General features: G+C 41.6%; 1 protein-coding gene across 3 annotated transcripts; it reads left to right on the forward strand.

Annotated features, from left to right (window-relative positions):
* Positions 1–1,276: 1,276 nt before the first annotated feature.
* Positions 1,277–18,098, forward strand: ankrd50l (ankyrin repeat domain 50-like). Of its 3 annotated transcripts, XM_034110470.1 has the most exons (5): positions 1,277–1,317; positions 1,901–2,119; positions 5,834–6,646; positions 12,831–13,048; positions 13,493–18,098. In XM_034110470.1, exons 3-5 carry the CDS (start codon positions 6,219–6,221, stop codon positions 17,035–17,037), a joined length of 4,191 nt encoding a protein of 1,396 aa, XP_033966361.1. In that variant the 5' UTR covers positions 1,277–1,317; positions 1,901–2,119; positions 5,834–6,218; the 3' UTR covers positions 17,038–18,098. The 3 variants fall into 3 exon arrangements, with proteins under 3 accessions (XP_033966361.1, XP_033966362.1, XP_033966363.1); XM_034110471.2 differs by lacking the exons at positions 1,277–1,317; positions 1,901–2,119 and adding an exon at positions 5,507–5,739; XM_034110472.2 differs by lacking the exons at positions 1,277–1,317; positions 1,901–2,119 and adding an exon at positions 5,507–5,682.
* Positions 18,099–23,863: the final 5,765 nt, after the last annotated feature.

Consider the following 23,863-nt stretch of genomic DNA (forward strand, 5'->3'; position numbering starts at 1 on the left):
TTCCCTATAGAAAAAAATCCCCTATAGTGAAAGCCCGTGAGCCTGAAAAGTTCATTACGTTTCAGTCATGAGAGAAACCTTGTGAAACCACTTGAGTAAGGTCTATCATATTTATGGGCAACCATTTTTTTGTACTGAATTTGCCGAACCATTTTCCTATTTTCTTTTGGAAAGTTTGACATATGCACGCCAATTGTGTGTAATAAGTGTTTGTGCGAGAGAGTCTGAGTGATGTGTGTTAGGAAACAATATTTTCCCAACTCTTATCTAAATATAATATCCTGTAAAATGTTTAAAAAGTAACATGATTGTGATTTATCTTCAGCTGAATCATTTCGACAGAAACCTGTAACTACTGCAGAGATCCAGCAGAGGTCTCCCTTGTTAATATAGTAGATGCAGACTGTTGGAGAAACATTTTTGATAAAAAGGTAATCCCTAAAATTAAAGTTTATTTTAATGTTTGTCGCAGCAGTTCTACATGGAAATAGCAGCAAACAGGTGAGAAACTAAATAAATATGCTGTTTTTGTAGTTTCTTTTTATTCAACTTTACACAGATGAGACAGGAGCTGAATTCGTGACATTATCATGTTATATATATGTTAACGACAAAACCTTTGTGTAAGAGAAAGAGGGGTTACGATGTTTATTAGTCCATAGGAGAATGCTAGAATGTGGAGAATTGGGGAACAGGGTGAAAAGGTCAACTCTCATTTCACTGTGAGCTCAGTTGTGAATGTAGAACAGTTTAAAGTCCCCACATTTAAAACAGTTTATGGGGTTTGGACCAAAAAAAACATAATGTCTCCAAGTAGGCTGTGAAGAATTCTGTAATAGTCGGAGGAAACAAATTAGGAAAATCTCCTAACAAGAAGAACTCAGTAAATACTTCACACACATTTCCAAATGAAAAGCTGAGCCACACTTTTGCTTTATTTGACAACATACTGTATGAGTGATTTTATCTCATAGAATCAGAAATATATCAAATCCAAATGTATCATTTGTCAGTCCTCATATGCCAACACTTTATAACTACAAACTAAACCTACTTTAGCATTTGAGATTTAGACTTTGCACTTCATCATTTTGACAAAGATTGTGTAAATCAACTGATAACTTTATCATTTTGAGTTGTAATCTTGTACGTTTTGCCAGCTACATTGTAAATGTAGCTGGTTATATTTGGTTTACCATGAGCATTGTTTTTTCTGTCCTTAGCCTTCTAACATCTCATCCATTTTCCTGGCATGAATGGGCTTCCAAAGGTTACACTTACAGTAAAACAGTCTATGGTGGTGTAAAGTAACTACCGGTAAGTAGATTTACTCAAATACTCTACTTAAGTACAATTTTTAGAGACCTGTACATTAGTATGAGTATTGTAATCTTCTACTTTGTACTTCTACTCCCACTACAATTCAGAGGTTAATATTGTACTTTTCTTTTACTCCACTACATTTATTTAGTAGGCCTACCTTTAGTTACTTTGCAGATTTATTTTAATGATGTGAAATACAAGGTACACTGCAGTATACAACGTTAGACATCTATATCAAAACATATAATATATATTATTCTGAAGTGGGCCAATCTGCTAAATGAGTACTTTTGCTTTTGGTACTTTAAGTGTATTTTGATTCTAATACTTTTGTACACTTGAGTAACCTTTTGATTGCAGGGCTTTTACTTGTAACAGAGTATTCCTACACCTTGGTACTTCTGCTTTTACTTAAGTACACAAGCAGTTCTGTCACCTCAAAGTCTATAACTAAAACTCAGACAAACGTGTAGTCCAGTTTTTCAAATCTGTGTGAAACCAGCCATGTTGTATGTAGAGGATGTCCTTGTAACAGTCCTTTAATCCCCCCCCCCCCATCTTGAACATCCTTTTTGAGAGTGTGCAGGAAGCAGAGAGAGCAGCCCCCCTGAGAGACGGAATGAGAGAAAACGACAGTCTATGAAAGAAGCAAGACGCCTTCCCCAGCAATAACAACAACTACACATTTAATGTGGTAGGCTCGTGGGAGGGCATACACGTGATTACAATCCGGTGAGGCGCTTTCGTTTTGTCGGTGAGGAGGAAGACGGAGATGGGGAGCGAGTCTGTCCGTCAGGTGAGAGTGATTGATTTAAAACTCTGTCACGGTGTTTTTGCAGCGAATAAACTGCATTTCTGACTTTATCGGAGCCTTTGCCAGAAACAAACAAATTGGGCACCGCTTTGTGTTTTCAAATTGCGTCGAGCATTGTGCCTGATGGATTAATGAGGTCAGTAAAAACCCACATCAGCAGGTAGATATGTTCACTAGCTTTGTCTGGAGGGAATATGGTGTGAGTGTTGGTGTAGGAGCAGACCGGTGGAGGATCACCTGTAGAGCCAAACAATGACTGTAGTGAGGGAGTTTACTGCTGTTGTGTTAAGGTGTGTAGTCTACCGTTTATGACACATTAAGCAGATGATTTATGATATAAAGCCCTGAGGCGGTGATTCATAATTATGTGGAGGTAATTAAAAGTCAAACTGAACAATCTACTGTTTAAATGTTTAATATTGTGAGCCTAGACCAACAAATCCTATATAAAACCTTATTTTACAAACACGTTTTTTTATAAACGTATATTTATAACACATTTTAAAGGAAAGTGTTTTACATTTTTAGTAATACACTTTCTTAACATAAACTCTCCTACATCCTTCAGATGTTTTGCTGTTTGGTTGGCAGTATTTCTAGACTAATGCTTTTAAGCCCAGACACAGTCTACAATACCCTCCCCCTCCCCCTTAAAACTAAAAAGTACAATCTTAATGAATGGCAATAACATGCATTTCTATTACATTACATGTTACTTGTTAGACGCTTTTATCCAAAGCGACGTACATACTCAATACTGTGGGCAATCCCCACAGGAGCAATTTTGGGGTGAAGTATCTTGCCCAGGGACACAACGACATGCTGACTGCAGTGGGGTTTGAACCTGTGATCCTCTGATCCCCCTGATCCGATCACCACTGCGCCACACGCCTCCATTACTACATTACAGTATTACATTACCATGAATTCCACAGTTTTTCTTTGGGATGACCCCACCTGTAGCTGTTGTTGTTAGGCATCAACCTTGCAGTTAGGGTCAGGACTGCCAATCAGTCAGGGAACAGGTAATTATGTGTTTGCATGTAATCGTAGCTTTTTCATGTACCTTGCGTCCATTTGGAGCACTGAATGAGGTGTCCAAGCACCTTCTTTGGAATTATATTTCTTAATTGTTAAATGTAGGGGAAGTGTGTTTTAATAGGAATTGTTGCTCCAGCCTTACAGGAAAGATACCTTATTCAAGTATAGACTCAATTGAATGCTACTTAGGGCCGGTCTTTTCTAGAAAAGCAGTGAGACTTATAGAAATGTGTCTGTACATGTGTCTCAAGTGACCAATTGTAATCAGATCTCACTTCTCCGCTCAATAGGTAAACACAAATGTGAACCATTTTCATTTGCAAAGACCAAATGTGCACTTCCTGTGCGTAGTCTTCTAGAAGAAGAAATAATCAAAATAATACAGCCCGGGTCTATTCCTCTGCATGTTCCAAGCCAATTAAAGCGGCAAAGATATTTGAAACACTGGTAATAAATCTCTATAAGCTTTAGTAATTCTTTGATGTGGACAAAGTCAGCTTTAACAATTTAAGAATCGCCTGAAGATTGGAAAAAGGAGGAACAAAAGAATAGCCTTTACGTTTTACACATTAAGTTACGTTTTACACATTAAGACACATCAAGTCAAAAGCTCCCAAACCACATCGGCAAGGTGTTTGAGTTATTGGTTTACAATGTGTCTTGGAGGTTATTTATTCTTGTCCAATAGGATTGAGCCATTAAGAAAAAATATCAAATTGCTCATATTCTGACTGATATTACATTTTATTCACAAAAAGTTGCCTGTAGAAGTCTATATAAGTATGTTTTACCACTGAACATTTGACTTACTTACTGTTACTATGTTCGTCAGACAGTTGGGGACTATGGCCTGTTTATGCATGAATTTAAATTGATTTGACTTTATTTGACTGCTACATAAAGAGCATGTCTGAGAAAAGCTATAAAGATGCTGCTTCAGGCTTTTGGTTGCTGCACCATCATCTTTACAGGCTGCACGCCAAGTTTAGAGGCCTTTGTAAATACCACAAGTAAAGACAAGAATGTAGACAACTTCACTGTTTGGTGTCAGTCTTCAGTGTGCGCTGCTAAAACACAACATCTCATCATTCTCCGGCTTGTCTCTAGTATTTGTTGTACATTTTGTGTACAACGTGTGTCATCCAACTATAATTGCTTTCATTTATTTCTGCCAGACTGTCACCAGGGTGTCATGATATGCACAGCAGTGAGGTTAATTTCTGCTCATTACCATTAAGAGTTAATTGGTTATACTCTTGACAGATTGAATTTAGTATAGCTGGTGTTTGGTCGGCTAGAAATGCAAAGCACTCTCATCACAATGTTAACTTTGTCACAGAAGTCTTTGAGATTCCTCATCTACATTCCTTTAAGCCGGTTTTCTTTATCACAGGACCAACCATCTTCTTTCTTCTTTTGTAATCCACTTTATCAAGTAGTAGCATGCACTTCAAAAAGTATTGCATTTTCAGTGTGGGCTTGATAGGCACAGGAACGCATGGTGGAAATTACCCAGAGCTGATTATACGGGGGAAAATGTGGCATCTTGTAAAACCAGAAAATGACATAATTACTGTTATTCCTTGAAAGCCTTTTTTCCAACCATCTAATTTCTCTAACTGTATAGTATATACTAAAAGTCACCAGCAAAGTTTTATTGACGTCATTTTCTTTTAGAATAAAGTGGTACATTGGTACTAAAATGTCTGTCAGCTCTTGAGTTTGATTAACTAAAGAAATAATAGAAATATTTTTGAAAATACAAGTAAACGTTAAAATTAAGGCTAACATTTTTTCCATGTTTTAAGATCTAAATAAATAATGATATATATAGCATCTGTAAATCAACTAAAACATAGTAAAAACTAAATTGAGCTTATATCAAATCACTAGGATGTCTTAGAATTTAAAAAAAAAAGAGTCATAGCCCATATTTGAGAAGCAGAAACCACATTTTTGATATATTTTTTTGTTTGCTTGATGAATGAATCATCTTAAATCAATGTAAATCAACATTATTCTAATTCATTTAAAAACCATGCCGGGATGGCAACAGCAATAAACAAAGCACATATAGCATGATGGGGCATTTACGTGGATAACTCACCTAAAACTAAAGCCCCAGGTGTAGTAATGCCCTGTGACTGAACCTTGACCTCAGGTAACCCCTCCCACCTGTCAGCTTTGAATCGCCCACAGCCACATGTGTCCTCCCCCTCTCCTCCCCTCTCTCTCTCTCTCTCTCTCTCTCTCTCTCTCTCTCTCTCTCTCTCTCTCTCTCTCGGCTCTCCTGTGCATGTCTTGACATGCCATGAAACACCAAGAGAGGGAGGAGACACAAAAACCCAAACAGGAAAAACCGGAGAGCATGAGAAACGGAGAGATGGAGAGAAGGAGGTGTGAGGTATGAACGGAGGGTTGTAAAGAGCTGAGGGCGTGAGAAAGGAAAAGAGAATTTCATGCTGAAGTCGCAGGGATCTTAAGAGAAGCGGGACAGAAACTAGGTAGGGGAAATGTTGCAGCTGTAATTGGAAGACAGAGGACACTCAATCGGAGGAGGGGTGAGATAGTGTGTCATTATATATGTGAAAAACATGCTGTCAGTTTCTTCTTTGACTCATTCCTTTTCCCTCTTTCTGATTTCTGACTTCACAGCTCCACGATCTCCAGGAGATGCTTAATATACGGTGGTAACCATGGATCCTCTTCTTCCCTTTGGTGTTTCATTCCCTGCAACAAGAAGATCATGACAAATCCAAAAAGAGGAAATGAAGAGGCCCACTTAAAAATGCTCTGACTTCACTTCTCGTCAGAATTACACCTCAAGACTTTCAGGAGAGGAACAGCCACTGATAACAATCTCCTGATGCAATACTTTTGGGAACTGTCAGTGTGAGGAAAAACCCCCTATCTGTCACAAAACAGAGGTGTCAACACCTGCAGAAAAACCCAAGAGTCGGAGTACATTTCACTGGAAGAGCATGGGACTAGGAGTTCAGAGCAGTGAGTTGTTGCCTGGAAGTCAAACCCCCAGGAACAAATGAGTAGCAGTGGATTTGGCAGCAGCCCTAGCCTGCTCCAGGGCCGGCGTTTCTACTGCCGGGAATGGGCCCTGGAGAAGCTGCGGCACAGCCTAGATGCTCGCTCTGTGCCGGGGCAGCCGCCGGGGGTGCTGGTGACGGGGGTCCCTGGGGCTGGGAAGACCGCCCTGTGCACTGAGGTGGTGTGGCCCACCTCGAGAGCAGGGGTAGCCGTCGGGCTGGCCCCCCGTTGCCTGGCCACGCACTTCTGCCAGAGGGAGGACCAGAGGAGCACGGTGCTGTGGAAGTTCGTCCAGAGCCTGGTGGAGCAGCTGAGGGCCTCCCCGCTTCTCCCTGCTGGGTACAAAGAGAGCCTCAACAGCCCCTCTGTAGCCTCCTCTCTGCAGCCCATCAACTGTCAAAAAGACCCTGATGACACCTTCAAGAGGTTTGTAGCACTTTTAAAAATCACATTTAATACAAGTGTCAAAGTATTTTATAGTGACACACATACTTGACCTGAAGAGGGTAATTCTTTATTGAGGCAGATTTTAAGCAATGTACAAGTTTACCAAATAAGAGGAAGAGAAAAGTCAAGCAAAGTTAAAAGGAAGCCTGAAACCCATCCAGGAGCTCGGCATGTGTCTGCATGTTCAAGAGCTAATCCATTGCAGCTCAACGCAGCAACATGTATCTGAGGGGAAACCAAGTGTTTTATATAACGTGTTGAAAACCTGTACCACAAGTTTTTCTGTTTAGCAAATAGTAAGATTCACCATTTAATTGTTGTGAACATAAACATTCAATGTTTCTTGTCATTTTTAATGAGACATACCCTGTCATAAGAATACAATCTGGCCTGTCGCCAACCAGACAAGCTTTGATTTGAGACCAAAGACAAATTAAGACCCTTGTTAAGACCCCGTGTTTAAAGTGTAGCATATTGCTCATAAATGTGGCATTTGTAACCAAAACTTCTGTCAGGTAATTTGATCCTGAGGGATTGATGAACTAACACACAGGCAGCTCCTGCTCATGTTGTGGGAACAAGATCCATGAAAGCATTTAGATTGCACCTATTCTAGTACAAACATAGGTGATTATCTGCAGGTGTTTGGACTGTCAACAGACACAAAGTGGCAACGTGAGTGTAAAAGCCATCTGACCATTGCTTATGCAAAGAGAGTCCGTCACAGCAAAAAGACGGTAGCGGCTATTCTTCTTCCTCTTATATTTATTTCTCCTCTCATAATGCAGCCCATTCACAGCACACACAATGGGCCTCCAGTGTGAATGAATGCTACAGTGTTATTTACGACACAACTTCCTTTCAGAGAGGGGAAAAAAAAGAACAAAGAGGTGAAAAATGCCTCCAGTACCCCAGTCTGCGTCTCAGCACCAGTCAGCGAGGTCACCCTCCAAGACTTTTTCACTCTCTCCCGGTGTGTTTGCTCTGCGATGAGCCCGAGCCCTTCACTCTCCCCCTGTTTGCTTACCTCTGGTGTGAAGTACCGAGCTAGATTCCTCATTCCCCTCAGACTGGCTAACAGCCAGACTCTGTTTGTGTTTGGACCACTTGTGAGGGAAAGTAGCTGCGGGCGAAACATTGCCATGTGAGAACAGCCGTTGACAAACTGTTGAAACATGGGCCTGTTTGGCAGCGAGAGAACCAGCTGGCAGCCGGCTGAAGTCAGAGAGTCAAACGATGGCGCTCTGTCTGAACCCTTCCGACAGTTTGATTTAAAGTTCAGTTGGTCTATTCCTGTCAATTACATTCATCGTAACAGAAAGACTGGATGTGGTAATGATTGACAGTACATGTAGTTTGGTTCACTTGGCCCGGCTAAAAGTATCCACAGTCGCCTCTTACTGTAGGTCTGCCTTGTTTCAAGTTCTCAATCTAGTTACAAAGTTAACAAGAGGTGTGGGAAGAAGTATTTAGTTTGTTAACATTAGTCAAAGTAGAATTATGATGGTCTAAAATACTTCAAAAGTGTTGAACTCAAGTTATTTAAGTAAACGTACACAGGTATTATCAGCAAATGTACTGTCTTTATTATACTGAATTGCTCCTCACAGTCTTTTGTTATTATAGAATATCATATAATAATGTCAGCAGATTTAAAGGTCATGGCCATTTCTACTGATCATAATTCCATTGTTGAGGTCGACTAGAAAAGATTTATATTGTGCAATTTTCCAAACTCACATTGGTTTCTCAAACAGCATCTCTGTAAAGTATGTCCTACACGGATTGTAGGAGCTCCTGCCCCCCCCCCCCCCTCCCTGCGAACCCACTTTGCTCTGATTGGTCAGCTCGCCCACTCTGTTCTGATGAGTCCACCACCGTTACAGTGGATCATCAGTGATTATGTGTTACAATGGCATTAGAAACCAGAAAATGACACCAGTAAGGGGGTCTGGGTGCCGTGTTGGCGGGACGTTGCGCGGCTCGCTGCTGCGAGGAGCAGACAGTGTGAGCTGGGTTCATTTCCTGCTTGCTGCGTGGGATCTGCGAGACAGAGAGACATCGTGAATGGATGTGGGAAGATGGGTGCAGCACCCCCACAATGCTCCACAAGCAATTTAGAAACGTTGTATTCTACTACGTAGATTAGTAGTATAGTATCTTATCATATTAGGAGATTGTGTGTTGTAAAATATAGTACCATATTTCCATCTGAAATGTAGTGGATTAGAAGTATAGCATCAAATGGAAATACTTAACAAAGCATAAGAGTGTTACAATTCTACTTAAGTAAATGTCATTAGTTACATTCCACTACTGCTAGAGGGGTAAACATGTATAACTCATGTGGACTGACCCATTCCTTGACATGCTTTACTTCAGTGGGCTTCACCACTCGGGACAAAGCTGATTACGAGCACTGTTCTTAGAGACTGCTACTGGACTTTATATGACATAATGACAAACAGGTAGAAACAGGGTGAAAAGCGTAGTAATGTTGTTAAATGGATAGTTTGTGTGGTTGCTACGTTTCACACACTCTTTAATGAGGAGCTGCCAAATTACACGGACACACACACAACAAACTGTGTGGCTGAAAAATCTGGGAAATCCCACACTCAAATGCTGCCATGCATACAAAAATGTAACCCTGGTCTCCAAATACACTTTCATATGGATATATACATATATTTATATGTATACCAATCATATAGATAGTTTTCTTGAGGGTTAGTGTTTTAATTCATGGCCGCCTCTCATAGCTACTATCATACAGTATTATCCTTTGGTTCGCCCACTTTTCTTTTACACCACAAACTGTTGGAGTTGTGTTTCATTTGAACTTATAAGTAGTAGTCTGCAGCTCGTTGATATTGCTGCCTATCTTGCCTTGGGCATTTTTTAAAGATGATATTTTTTATTTTGCCTGGATGAGGCTTTCCTGGTGAGGTTTAAACAAAAATGCGCTGACAATACATGAACGGCCTATTTTTATAATTAATTTAAGCTCCTGGTATCAGGTCAGTAAGAAGACAGATTGTTTATTAATGGATGGACCTGATGTGAAACCAGGTTTGATTGTGTCATGCTCACCTCACCAAGTTGAAATAAAGCTCAGGGTCAAAGGTCAGCCTGGTGTCCAGGACTATGTCGGTTGAGCAGAGTGGAAAAACATTAAGCAGTAATAAAAGGTTCATTACACTTCCTCCTCCGCAGACCTGAACGTGTGCCCGGTGAGGGAGTGTTTTGTTATCCCATGACTAACGCAGACCGAGGTACTATAAGCGTGTTAGAAGTAGCCGGCACCCAGGGCAGGGTTTAAATCGTTTTTTAATTGCAGGATATGCTCAATGATAAAAGTTAAGGCTATCATGTCCAAACACAAAGCGATGATTCACACACATTAGGGCTTGGTCTGCAAATATCTTGCAAAAAGATTCTAGAACGATGTGAAGCTCTGCAAAAGACATTTTCTTATTTAGGTTTTTCCTTACAGCGGATGATGTTTAATACTAAAACCAATATTTAATCCTAAATAGATTTAATAAACAATTTCAATTCCTAGAATAAAGCAAATCAACAATAAATTACAATATGTAATATTTTTAGGATATTAGACTGTTGGTCGTCTAAAATGGGCAATTGGGAATGTCTCTTTATAATCTGGGAAATGATGAGTATTAAATCACTGTCTTCTGACTTTATTGTTAAAGATTAACTGTGGATGAAAACAAATATTTAGTTGCAGCCCTAAAGATGTTACTCTAAATGACTAGTTAAAGTAATTAATAACTGCAGGGCTTTCCAGAGTGTTTTAGTTAAGAGCCTTAACTAAAAGACTCTTATCAACTAACTTAATTTTTTTTATAATTTTACGATATACAACATTACCCCTTCAGGGGAAAATGAGATGTGCTTTTTCACACTTCCAATTTCATAATTGAGTCCTGTTTACGGCTAATGTATTCTAACCTTTTTATCATGCGTTATGAGCACCGTTTACCACCAGTGCTGAATACATTCCTGCAGTTTGCATTTATGTACGTGCACACAAATGTATTCATTTGACTAGAGTTTAATTGGGGAGCTAACGACACATTTGTGTGTTTCATAATTGTGGCATTAGCTCAAATAGGGCAGATTTGTTGGATGCCTCATTTACCAAAATCTAATTCTGGATGAGTAATTTCTGTGATGTTGAAATGTCACATCCCACTCCCTAACGCTTATGCTAATCCTGAGAATGATCATTTGGTGTAGACTTCATCACATTTAGTAAATGATCCTTCTTCTAGTTACTGATTGAACTAGACGGGTTTCTTATTCATTCATTCGTCAAGCTTCTGAACTTGCCAGACTAAACTACACATGTAAGGCGTCTCTGCCATTGTGGCTCTGTTAACTGATTGAAGGATCTCTTCCTGGTTTTACATAAACACCTCTGGCTGTTTCCTTCCTGGTTGCAGTATATATCTTCAGTTACAAGATTAGAAACATTGTTTGATTTGCTATTAATAGGTGCCAGAAACGCATACAAAATACCCACGTGTGCACCATTTTGAAGCTGAAATCATACCTTAACTCGGGTTTAAGGAAAACCTGTTTGGTCACTAAAGGTGACGGGGCCTTCTGGTCATTCCTAAATATAGGCATTTACACTAATGACAGCACACACACTGACATGCACCCTGTGTTTGCGGCAGGGTAATTGACTTGGTGTTTAGCCTCTGTGTGACCCATTCTTACCACACTGCAGTCACAGGTTAATCACTGTTTGTCACCTATTAAAACAAGACCCCGGTCTGTATCTGCACTTCTGTCTCTGCTGAGCTGACACAGACTTAACCCACACCTGGTACAATTGTAGATGTAATGTTCATGTTTTTGCTTAATGACAGCATTTTTATTTTCACCCAATAGAAGATTCATGTACCCAAGTGTTGGGCTGACAGATCAATATAAACTAACATGTCCAAAACATTTCTTTTTAAAAGGTAAAAACAAGAGTTTGAGTTTTATTGTCCACAACGCTAAATTATGCTGGTTCTCTGTAATCCAGTAACTACTACTTCACAAACCTCCCCTGGTCCAGTTTAAACACAGGTCTGGCACTGCTTGGATGTGTTGGAACAGGGTGAACATAGGTAGCTATAATGACTATTTCTACTGTTCAGTTACCATTACATTATCATAGGTGTCAGATATTTTTTTCTCTTTAGCTCAGGCATATTTTCACACTAGTCACACCATTACCGACTTCCCTCAAACAATTTGCACTTTCATTTTGAAGTTATTTAGCTTCAATAGCTCAGGGCTGTTGAATTAAGGATTTTATTTTCTTCAAATAAACTTGCCTTAGGGCTTAGTCTAAAGTCAGGAATTAAATAGGCTGGAGGTCCAAAAAACCTTTGATCTCTGTGCCCCTGCACAGAAACCCATGTCGGACCTTTTTCGTCATTATTTCGATTTTTTAAAGATATTCTATTGTTGTGCGTGTGTGTGCATGTACAGTATGTGTGTGTGGGCGTGTGTGTGAGAGCGTGCACAGGGTGGAGCAGGGCATTTCAGAAGTCCTTTTAACCTGAGTCACCATCAGATCAAAGCAGGGTGTGGGTGCTGACTCTTAAGGATTTAGATTTTTGAAAAGTGTAACATTGTTTCACCGTTTTGCATCATATTTATGAGTTTAATAACAGTAGAAGATCCACTTTGTGCTGTTCTTATTCCCTGGCGGCAGCTACATTTCAATGTTAACAGGAGTTTAATGTTGTTTCTTCATTACCCTGTGTTTAAAGTGAAGAACAGCATGCACATTTGGAATCATAATGACTGCTACTGTTGCCAATAAAAGCATTTTACTTTTGTAATATGTTTTGTGGTTGGATTGACTGACATTGTGAGATTGTCTGTAAAAAAGTATCAAATTTATGACAAAAGCAAAAATGTCACAAAACATTTTCATGCTCCAAGTTGAATCATGGCACTTTTAGGGCAAAATATCTGCTTGCATACGGATCAAGTGATTTCATTGAGTTGACCTGCTGTGTATTTCTTGAAAGTAAATTCTGAACAGTACATTTTAAAGGCAAATAATTAATCAAACTCCCTCATCTTCCCAACAATACATAGCCATCTGAAATGATCCCGTTCTTTGTGTCTTTAGAGCAGTGCTGGGGCCCCTGTTAGACCTTCCTCCTCCAGCCAAGACTCTGATGGTGTTGGTGGACTCCCTGGACGTAGGCTATGGGACAGGTGAAGAAGGTGTGAGGAGTAACTCCATTGCACAGCTCCTTGCTGCAAATACGCACCTGCTGCCCAGCTGGCTGCTGCTGGTCTGCTCCATCCGCCGCAACAACAAGGCGCTGTGCAAGATGTTCTCAGGTGAGAAGAAAGCATTGCTCATCCGCGTGTTAAGATGTTATTTTGTTGTAAATGAGAGATTATAACAGACTGGATCATGAACTACCTCAGGCATCAATGTGGAGCATATTGGGCATTTAAATCAATGGGTCAGTTATTACATTTGCCTTAACTAATTAATTAATTAATGTATTGCCTCTGTGCTACAACAACTGTGGCCGAAGGCATCATGTTTTGATCAAGGCAGATGGAATCTGTAGTGAACTCTACAGCTATACCTAAACAACATGGTGTGTTGTGTCGACAAAAAAGGAGAGAACAAAGTACCACGAGATGGTTATTACCTACACCATAAAAGAACCAACATAACACAATGGATGACTGATAAAGAACTGTATACTCTATGTACAGTATATGAACTATTTTGGGCTTAAATAAGCTGAACTACCTCTTTCTGTGTTGTAGGTTTTCGTAGGCTCTGTCTGGATGACCTCCGCAAACCCCCGCCCGTCCGGGACGTGCAGCAGTACATCCTCTGTCGGCTAGATGAAGATGCGACACTTCGCCGTCAGCTCACCCCTGACACGGCTGACATGCTGAATCTACTGCACATCAAGAGCGGTGGCTGCTTTCTATTCCTGGAGCGTGTGCTGGATGGTGTGGCAGCTGCCCTGGTGGGTCTTCGGGAGATCAGAGACATCCCCGGGACTCTGAATGGCCTCTACCTGTGGTTGTGCCAAAGACTGTTCCCCCGGGGGCTCTTCGTCTATGTCAGGCCTCTCCTCAATATCCTATTAGCTGCCCCGAGGCCCCTTACCCCTCAGCAGCTGTTTTCAGCAGCATGGACGCATGACACACTGCTCAGCCTCCAGGACTTCCAGAACAAGCTCCGAACCCTCGCACCTCTCCTGATCGATGGGCCTGGTGGCACCAAAATACTTTTTCATGCCAGCTTTGCTGAGTGGCTCACAGATGTTAAATATTGCACACAGAAGTACCTCTGTAGCACGAAAGAGGGTCACAGCATGCTTGCAATGGCTCTGACTTTGCAGGGACCTAATCTGGACAATGAGGACACTTGCCAGCTTGCCACACATTTAGTTTGCTCAGGCCACCATAAAGATAACCCCTCATTATTGGCACTGTGGATGCTGTGGACAGATGTGCCTATTCTTACTTCTAGTGGTAGAAGTAACCTCTCCTTATCAATAACCCAGCCTCCTGTTCTGGTCAGTCAAGAAGTCCTTCAGCTGTTAATTAGGAGTGGGCTCGTCCCTGCAGCCTGTTTTTCAGATGCCGATACAAGTATTGGAGTTCATTGTACAGGTGACGAGATAAGTAGTTTAAGACAGGCTTTTGAAAGGGATGTGTCTGTAAAGAAAATGCTAGGCAGTGAGGTAGCTGTACACCAGCCCGGTTCCACAGATGGACAGACCTTGCTTGCCAGTGCAGCCCAGGAGGGTTCTGCAAATGTAGTCGAACTTCTCCTGACATACAGATATGATCCACTGGTCAGTGACCAACAGGGTCAAACTCCACTGACTTTGGCTTCCAAGCAAGGTCATGTCAAAGTGTTGTCTGTGCTTTTGGAATGGACCAGGAACCAAGGTCCAGAAAATGCAGTGCGGATGATGGAGCATGTCGACAATGAAGGCTGGACTGCCCTGCGCTCTGCGGCGTGGGGGGGCCACAGCGAGGCTGTCCGGCTTCTTCTGGATGCAGGGGCCGATGTAGATGGATGTGATGCTGAGGGCAGGACTGCTTTAAGAGCTGCTGCGTGGGGAGGACATGAGGAAATTGTCCTGACACTGCTGGACTACGGGGCACAGGTAGACAAAGCAGACAGCAAAGGTCGCACACCGCTGATTGCTGCTGCCTATATGGGGCATCAGGAAGCTGTGGAGATATTGCTGAACCACAATGCAAAAGTTAACTTGGCTGATGGAGATGGGCGCAGTGCTCTGTCAGTCGCTGCCCTCTGTGTCCCTACAGCAGCAGGGGTCAAAGGTTATGGGGAGGTAGCAAGTCTATTACTGGAGCGTGGAGCAGATCCAGGACACAGAGACCATGATGGAATGACACCATTGCTTCTTGCAGCCTATGAGGGCCATGATGATATTGTTGAACTTCTGTTAGAAGCTGGTGCTGATGTAGATGAGACTGCTGGCCCTAATGGCAACGTCTCCGCTGCAGCTGCTGTTACTCCCCTGCTGGCAGCCTCAGCAATGGGCCACATGAAGACAATATCACGGCTGCTTTTCTGGGGAGCAGCTGTGGATGCAATTGATTGTGAAGGAAGGACAGCACTCTGCCTAGCAGCAGCAAGAGGCAGCTTTGAGGTTGTCCGCGCCCTGCTGGACCGAGGCCTGGACGAGAACCACAAGGATGACCTTGGCTGGACTCCACTGCACGCTGCAGCCTGTGAAGGCCATCGGGCTGTGTGTGCTGCTTTGACAGAGAGAGGCAGCATGGCACGGGTTGGAGAGATGGATATTGAGGGACGAACCCCTCTCATACTGGCTGCCCAGGAAGGTCACTTGAGCACTGTCAGGCTGTTGTTGGACAGACGTTCTCCTATTGACAACAGGGCGTACGATGGACATTCTGCCTTGAGTGCCGCCCTCCTGGAGGGCCATACTGATGTTGCGGAACTGCTTATGAGAAGAGGGGCCGATACCGATGTCCGGGATGCAGAAGGAAGGCCTCTGCTCTACCTCCTGGTGTTGGAAGATCGCCTTGAAAAGGCAACTCTCCTAATAGAGAAAGGTGGGGTCCCGCTTGAGTCCCGAGACTCTGAGGGACGTACAGCACTGCATGTTGCTTCCTGGCAGGGGTGTGTGGAGATGGTTGACTTACTGTTAAAGCATGGGGCAAACCCCAATGCACAGGATACAGAGGGGAGACCACCAATGCATTCGGTGGCTTGGACAGGACACGCTGAAGTAGGACGTCGACTCCTTGAAGCCACTGGTGTTGATATAGACCTGACTTGTCACCAGAGGGCAACAGCTCTGAGCATCGCAGCACAGGTGGGGCAGGCAAATATTGTTGGAATGCTTCTGGAAAGAGGTGCAAATCCCAATCACATGGATAAATACGGCCGCAGTCCAGTCAAAGTTGCTGGGAAATACGGGCACTTTAAAATTGTCAGGTTATTGGAGAACTACGGAGCCAAACCATATGTAGGTATGTATTCGAACTCGAGTAATGCATCCCCTGTAAAACCTAACCAGATCCTTTATTCAGGCATGTTGGAAAGTAATGGAGTTGAATTCACCGCTGCTACCACCCTCTCCTCAATATCTTCCCCCGGTTCCACAGCAGAGCGATTCCACTCAATGCACAGCTCCCAAACCTCATCTACTGGACACTCTCGGGCCACAATGCAGACGGTGCCAGCTGACAGCCTCAGCTTTATTCAGCAGATCCAACAGCACTCCCTTCCCCGCAGTCGTAGTCGTCCCTCCACCCTCCCCCCACCAGGGAGCTCAGGCATGGGTAGCATCCATGGAAGCATCCACAAGCATTCTAAGGGCAGCCCTCCTACCACTGTTTGCACAGTCGCTGCCAAGCTGCACAACTGTGAACTGACTCAGAAAGGCTTGTCGTCTGGACTTGAATATCACGACAAAATGAACAAACAAAACTCGAACTTAATAAAAGCTGACGGGACTGTTTACGATGGGGGCAAATGGCACTCAGTAATGGCTTCCCTTGGGATAAGGCCAGGGCAAGATAGTCCCAAAAACCGAGAGAGTCCTCCTCTGGGCTACCCTTATATGTTACAGAGACCACTGCAAGGGGAAGCTTGGGATTCTATACCCCAGAAAAACATTGTGTCACCTGCTTGCTACAGTTTTACCACAGACCCACCTTGTAGTGCCTTGCCTGAAGATGGTATGGTTGATATGACAACCACAGACCCGCAGCTTAATCTGAAACGGGCCATCAAACTGCAGTTTGAGGGTCCTACCAGTGCAGCCTTATATAAGAGAGAGACACCCCTGTGACTGGTGCTCCACAACAGAGACTAAGTTGGTTTTTGCTACACTGTCTTCACAAACTCTTTTATTTAACTGTGTTTTAGTCTGGTTTTAGTTAGTGTTGCAACAATTAGATCATCAACAGTAAGGTTTAAACAAATTAATTTGTCAAGTAAAACTTCCAAATACTCTGGTTCATCTCCAATGTGAGGATTTGCTACTTCTTTTGTTGTTGTTATTTTAAATTATTTTATTAGCGTCAAAAGTCATTTTCTTTTTTTAAAATATATAATTGGCGGATCAATTGATAATTAAAGAACTCCTTAGTTACAGCCTCAGTGTGGGTATATACAGCTTATTTTGCGGTTCCAAAACAAAAATAGAAGTGTAATGTTTTGTTTAAGTTGGACTTTTTTGCTGTTCAAAGAAAAAACAGTTTCCACTGTATTCAATTACTTCCTTGGTTCAGCGGGAGAGATCTCGCTCCCAACCTATTCAAAAATCCAGAGGAAGAAACAACCGAATGACAAAGCTTACATTCCTGCCTTTCCGTTGACTGTTGTTTATGTTGAGCAGGGCTCTCAGATCAAGCTTATTTATTTGAAGGGTGAAGCATCTATGTTCATTTTCAACGTTGACCTCATTCAACAATCCATATTTTTAAACAGAAAAGTTAAGGTCGAGTTATGATAAATACATTTTTGCAAGTAACGATAAGCACTAAATTAACTTGTTTAAGAGCATGCTTGTGGCCTTGATCTTTTTTAAAGCCTTGGATATTTACTTTAAACTGGCCATGGCCCTCTATAGGTCCATTGCTGACAACCACAAACAGTTTGCATAAAGAGCAAGCCCACCAAAGTCTAACCCATTACAGGGTTTATGATACAAACTAAAAAAGACAGCCAAGTGTACTGAACCAACTTGGCTACCTCACAGTATCTGTGTCTGTGAGCAAGCAGGAAGGAAAGTGAATATTGGACCAAAAAAACTGAGGGAGGATGGAGTTTGTCGACTAATGACGTTTCTAGTAGTTTATCATTTTTGTTGGATTCATATTTGATTACCTTCATTCATTAAAGTGGCAAGTGGTGCCATAAAATTGTCTAACTCTTTCCTGTCTGCCTTTTCTTTGAGTGTGTCATGTCGCATATTATGCACTTGAGTGTCCCTCAAATCTTCTGATGTTGAAGCATCACGTAGAGATGAAAGTATGGCAGTGTGCTGATGGTGGCCACCTGGGAGTTTAAAATCAACCACTTATCCTCAATTTTAGTGATGTTTTCTGAATTTTTTATGATACATTTCTGAATTGCCATTTTCCATGTGTGCTTTCAGGATAAAGGACAGATGTGCACTTTTTTCATTCCGACATTTTCCCAAATGAAGATCTAGAGGAACTTTATCGTTAACACTTGCATTGAACTTACAGTAAAGGCACAGAGCGTCAGCCTTCTTGCACATTAGCATTGAGTCATGAGTAAGATTATCTTATATCAGATATTTGTCCCTTCGTTCAATTTACGACATGACCCGAGAACTTGTTCTCAGCAGGTTAAATCTCTCCTTTGTTACCTTAAGCTCTTTAAACAACTTAATTGGCATTTCAAAATGGAGAGACACCTTCCCTCTTCATAGCCCCTAGCTATGCTTCTTACTAATTGTTATTCAATAAATGTTCTCATAGTGGGATACTTTCATCAGTCTTTCCAAACCTTGTCCCTTTTTTTTTTAAAGATATGCGTATATTTCATACGATAGGGTAGTGTTAAGTTAACATTTGAATAGTTGACTAAACTCTCATAAAGCTCTTTTTTCCTTCCGTTTTTAAAAGCTCACTTTTTAGTGTTGGAAATTGACAGCTTGCAGGAAGGCCAACTGGGAGGAAAAAAAATGGTTTCAAACATATTAGTGAAGAAGACAGAATTCCGTCTGAATCAGCACCAAGGTGACTGTCAAAAAGACAGCACTTTGTATGCTACATGCTGTATGTTTGTGTAGGTGAGTAAAGTGGTGCTGACAGCTACATGCTTTAATAATGGCAAGCTGGAAAAGCCGACAGTAGCTTTCAACCACTCTGACCCTCTTTAATCTCTGGTAGAAACATCAGTCTACACCGTAAGGTAAGAACAAAAGCAAAGTTGTTTTTGGAAATGTGTTGGGTTCATATAGACCCAAAAACACTATGGATGGGGGAAATATAGCTATTCAGCACTTGAGGATTTGAAAATATAAGCCTCATATCATGTAAGCATACTTGACTCTTTAATTAATCTGGTAGCGTTGGTGTCTTGTGAGTAGGAGAGAAGTCATTTCCATAATTCTTCCTCCACAGCTCAAATGTTAAATCAACTATATCAAAAATAAACAGAGCACAAGGTTTTATGTTCTTATATAAATGCATTGATTAATTGTAGATTAAAACAATGCTGGTTCCTAACAGACAGGCATACTGAACAAGTGTTATTTGGTAAGTGTAGGCCTACTTAGATTTTTAAGACTCCTGCAATGTGCTAGTCGTTATTAATAACGACTAGCAAATCAGTCAGCGAGAATCCAGAATTTAAAGTTTGAGTTTTCTACATGCTTATTGGAGTAAAACAGCAAAGCTACATTGAAGGCATCCACATGTTCTAATCTACTGTAAATCAAATATGACTGTGTGACTACAATTGGGCAAGTGACTAATGAACGGGTAGAGGAGGTCTGCTAACTCACGAACAATAATGCTGGATAAAAGGGTGACCAGCTGGGTAGGAAACAAGAAGGCCGGCTTGAGAACAATGAAGAAACAGGATAGTTCCTCAACTAGGAAACAGCTGATAGGAAACATGTGAACCTAATGACCGGGGAACAGGAAAGTTTAACTCTTTGGTAACACCTAGTGGTAAAGCAATACAGAGTGTCTTCTCTGCCAAACAGCTTAAAGCTTTCCCCCAGTATATTTATTTCTTTAAAATGAAGTTGGACCTGACAGAGAAAAAACAGAGGCTGTGTATCATGCAACCCAGTCTCATGGCATTTCGTGTTCACCAACACGATTTTTAATCTATTGATTCGTGTTCACCAACACGATTTCCCCCTTTTTTTCTTGTTGCACAGCACGATTTTAAAAGCAATGTATTTCTACTGGTAATGTGTTTCGTGCCTGCAGCACGTCTTTTTCTCCGGTCGGGTCGTGGAAGACCGGAAGCTGTGTGGTTCATAAAAACATGTTCTTACCTGGTTCTTACTCAATATCAAGCCACAATTATTGCTTTTATTTTAAATCGTATCATTGCGGACTTTTGTTGATCCTCAGCTATGGTTTAAGCTCGCTGATTGGATGTTTTAGCTGCTGGGATTTGGTGTTTATATGATATGAAATCCGGATTTAAAAAAATAAGAATTAAATAATACTTAATTCCGAGTGTTCTTGCTTTTCTCTTTGAAAGTCATCACATAACGGCATTGTAATACACGGTTCGGCTGCATTACATATTACAGATCTGCCGTAGTTCTTTATTTATAGAGCCCTGATGAGAAGACCTTTGGAAAAACTGGAAGAAATGCTGCCGAAACTGAATACGTGACATGGATCATACATATATCAACAATTAAACAACATCTTCAATTTCTCTTCACACAATACGTCTCCTTGCAGTATCAACACTAATTCGGCTGACTTTTACATTGCTAGTGATATCCAAGCAACAGAGCTTCATTTAGCATGATACTTGTGTGGGTTGTACATGAAACCACTATATATAAAAATGTATATGTTGAAGCCTGTTATGATCAATTGTGAGTTAAAACTTTATCTAAAAAGTAAAGCTGATGATGGATTACTGTGGTGGAGTTAAAATGACAATAGCCTATTTCTGTTTGAAATGTGATGGAGTAAAAGGATAGTAACTGTGATTATTCATGTTAAGTAGCCCACAAGCAGAGATGGGGTCGTTACTAAAAAAAAGTTACATATTACTTATAAAAAAGTAATATATTACACTACTTCGTTACTCTCTACATAAAGTAATTCGTTACTTTACTCGTTACTTTACTCGCTACTTTACTCGCAGGGCCGGCCCGCCCCTCCCTGCAGGCAGATCACGCAGACTGCTAAAGTTTCAAATGTTCTCTTTAGTTCAGTTTCCATTGTCGCATAAGACTGATCCAGATAGCTCCTGAATGTTTTCCTATCTGACCGTGGCTGTCCTCTGTCTCCTGCTATCTGTATATTTTGCGCAGTCTATCTCTGCTCACGCTGTTGCGTCAGCGTGTTCTCCTGCGTGTTGACCATGTGTTGCACTGGAGCCAGACTGGAGCACACCGCAAAGACTTCAGCCGAGCACGTACGAACTGCGCATGCGTGAGTGGCAATAACTCTCCTTACCAGCAGGCGGCGGTAGTGTGTATTCGTCATTCAAAACAGGCAACAACCGGAAATCAGAGAAGAAGAACAGACTACGTGTGTGATATAAATAAACAACAGCTATGTGCGTTAGCTTCACATTAGCATGTGTTCTTTGCAGGTGTTTGTTGAGGTTTGATTATGACTGATTTTAGAAAGTAACGAAGTAACGCGTGTCGGGGCAATGTTAGTAACTGTAGTGTGATTACTGAATTATAAAAGTAATGCGTTACACTACTCCGTTACCGACAAAGTAATATTATTACAGTAACGCGTTACTTTGTAACGCGTTACACCCAACTCTGCCCACAAGTAACTAAAACAATTGCAAGTGCAATAAGAAGCTACAGGAACGTTAATCTACGTCGGTAATATTAACTTTATTTAATACAACATTTACGGTACAAGATTTACATCATACAGCCCATGTAGTATAATATTTTACAAATGATGAATTACAGCAAACATGTGCAATATATCCATTTCAGCTCCGTGGGCTGGCAGTAAGGCGATATGGTCCGTACGGCCCGTCCACACAGCGGCGTGCGCTGACGCTTGCCGGCGGGCGTGTTGGCGAGCTAAAATTCATTTCCGGGTCACTACCGGAGGACCGAGGAGTCGAGGAGTCGAGGAGTCGAGGAGGGGGATTTGATGAAATGAGAAAGGGCCACGGTCTCTACCTGACCGGAGTCACGCTGTGTGTGTATGTTTGCAGGAAGTAGTTCCAGCAAACATCGCATTAACTGCGATGTTAACAACCTCATGATAACCTCATATGTTTTTAACTTAGGATCATACCTGTGTTTAGTCTAGAAAAAGGTAAATGTGTGCATTTTATTATAAAGTTGTGTATATTTACAGACCGTTGCAAAAACTAAGAAGCTTATAAACATCAGGTTTAAAACTAAAAGAGCTTTGAAACACAATGAAAGATGTTTGGAGTTATTCATTTAAACTTTTTGTCTAAGAGATGCTGATTTGAAACCGTTGTTACATACAGTTACGGCATTTCCTGTTTCTGCCGGAGAGAGGGGAGGCCGTCCCAAAGCTTGCTGCTGTATTTACTAGGCTTGTTTGAGACAAGCAAGACCTGCGCAGACCTGCGCAGTTGCGATCAACGTCTTGCTAGTGCGTTGCATGATGGTTAGTCATTTTGTCCGACTTGCTCTGGAGGCTCGCCCACATGAGACTTTGAAATCTCGCGGGACAAAGACGCCCGCAGCCTTGAGAGCGAGGCGAGGCGAGTTGGCGCAGTTGCTCTCCACGAGCTGCGGAAGCGAAATGCTTGATGGGAAACGGCTCGCTGGTATCTCGAGCTGAGCACTCATTGGTGGTTTTTACCACGTGCTGCTGATGAAACTCTCCAATTGGCTGGCAAAAGTTTGTTGTTGTTTTGTGTCAGTTTTACGTCGCCAAATCCATTCCCATTTTTCATCATTGTTCCACAATGTTTATCATCATGAAATTAATATCTATATATTTTATACTATACTGCTTACCGTTTTCATACTTTATATATCTTAGCATATTCATACACACTGTTCATACTGCTCACAGGCTGATATCTAGTGTATTCATACCCCACTGTTTATTCATCATTCAATTCATTCTATATGTTATTCTGTAGATTGTGTTCATTACTTTCCACTTCACTGCTTGTTGCACCTGGTTAGAAGCTAAACTGCATTTCGTTGTCTCAGTAGCCTACCTGTAATATGTGCAATAACAATAAAGTTTCTCTTTAAGTTAAACCAAATCATTAAAATAAAATCTATTGTAATGTAATGATTTGGTTTAACCTTATTTATTGAATACATCATTTAAAATGGCAAGATTAAATCAATTTCCGCCATTGCAAACCCAGCCAGTCAAGCCAACTCCGAGTCCGAGCTGTCCGATTTAAGACGAACTTTTTGACACCTCCCCCGGCTGAGATCGGCTACTCTCGTCTACTTTCGAGGCGAGCCGCAATGTGTCTCAAACAAGCCTACTCCCTCCGTCTGACAGGAGGGAGCCTCGTTGAGCTGCGAGTGTGGCTACAGACGGAGTTCACTCCGTCACGGAGGGGTAGGGTCGAGGGAGTGGTTTGGGATTGGGCCTGCAGAATTCTATGGGTGACGTCACGGACACTACGTCCATTTATATATACAGTCTATGAGTAAAACCATAGACTGTATATATAAATGAGTAAAACCTAACTCATACAGTGACGTCTCAACATGACTCAGGTGAGATGATTTGAGCTAGCTGTAAGCTAAAGATAGCATGCTGATTATTCAAAGTTAGCTGTGTATCAAATGTTTGTAAATTAGCTGAAACATCAGGTCACTGTTTATGTTTATTGGGAGAGATGCTGTAGAGAAAAAAATGCTTTGTTTTATCAACAACAAACGGTTTGCTAGCTAATTATGTTATGTTAGCTAGCTTATATCACATAATGGCTTGCCTTCCACCAAGTCAATT

The sequence above is a fragment of the Pseudochaenichthys georgianus genome, chromosome 21, assembly GCF_902827115.2.
Source record: "Pseudochaenichthys georgianus chromosome 21, fPseGeo1.2, whole genome shotgun sequence".
In the NCBI taxonomy this organism is placed as follows: Eukaryota; Metazoa; Chordata; class Actinopteri; order Perciformes; family Channichthyidae; genus Pseudochaenichthys; species Pseudochaenichthys georgianus.

Excerpts from the sequence above, each read along its gene's own strand:
- ankrd50l (XM_034110470.1), top strand. The coding sequence starts at position 6,219 with ATGAGTAGCAGTGGATTTGGCAGCAGCCCTAGCCTGCTCCAGGGCCGG. Across the intron at positions 6,647-12,830 it reads CCTGATGACACCTTCAAGAG|AGCAGTGCTGGGGCCCCTGT; the intron begins GTTTGTAGCACT and ends TTGTGTCTTTAG. Across the intron at positions 13,049-13,492 it reads GCTGTGCAAGATGTTCTCAG|GTTTTCGTAGGCTCTGTCTG; the intron begins GTGAGAAGAAAG and ends TCTGTGTTGTAG.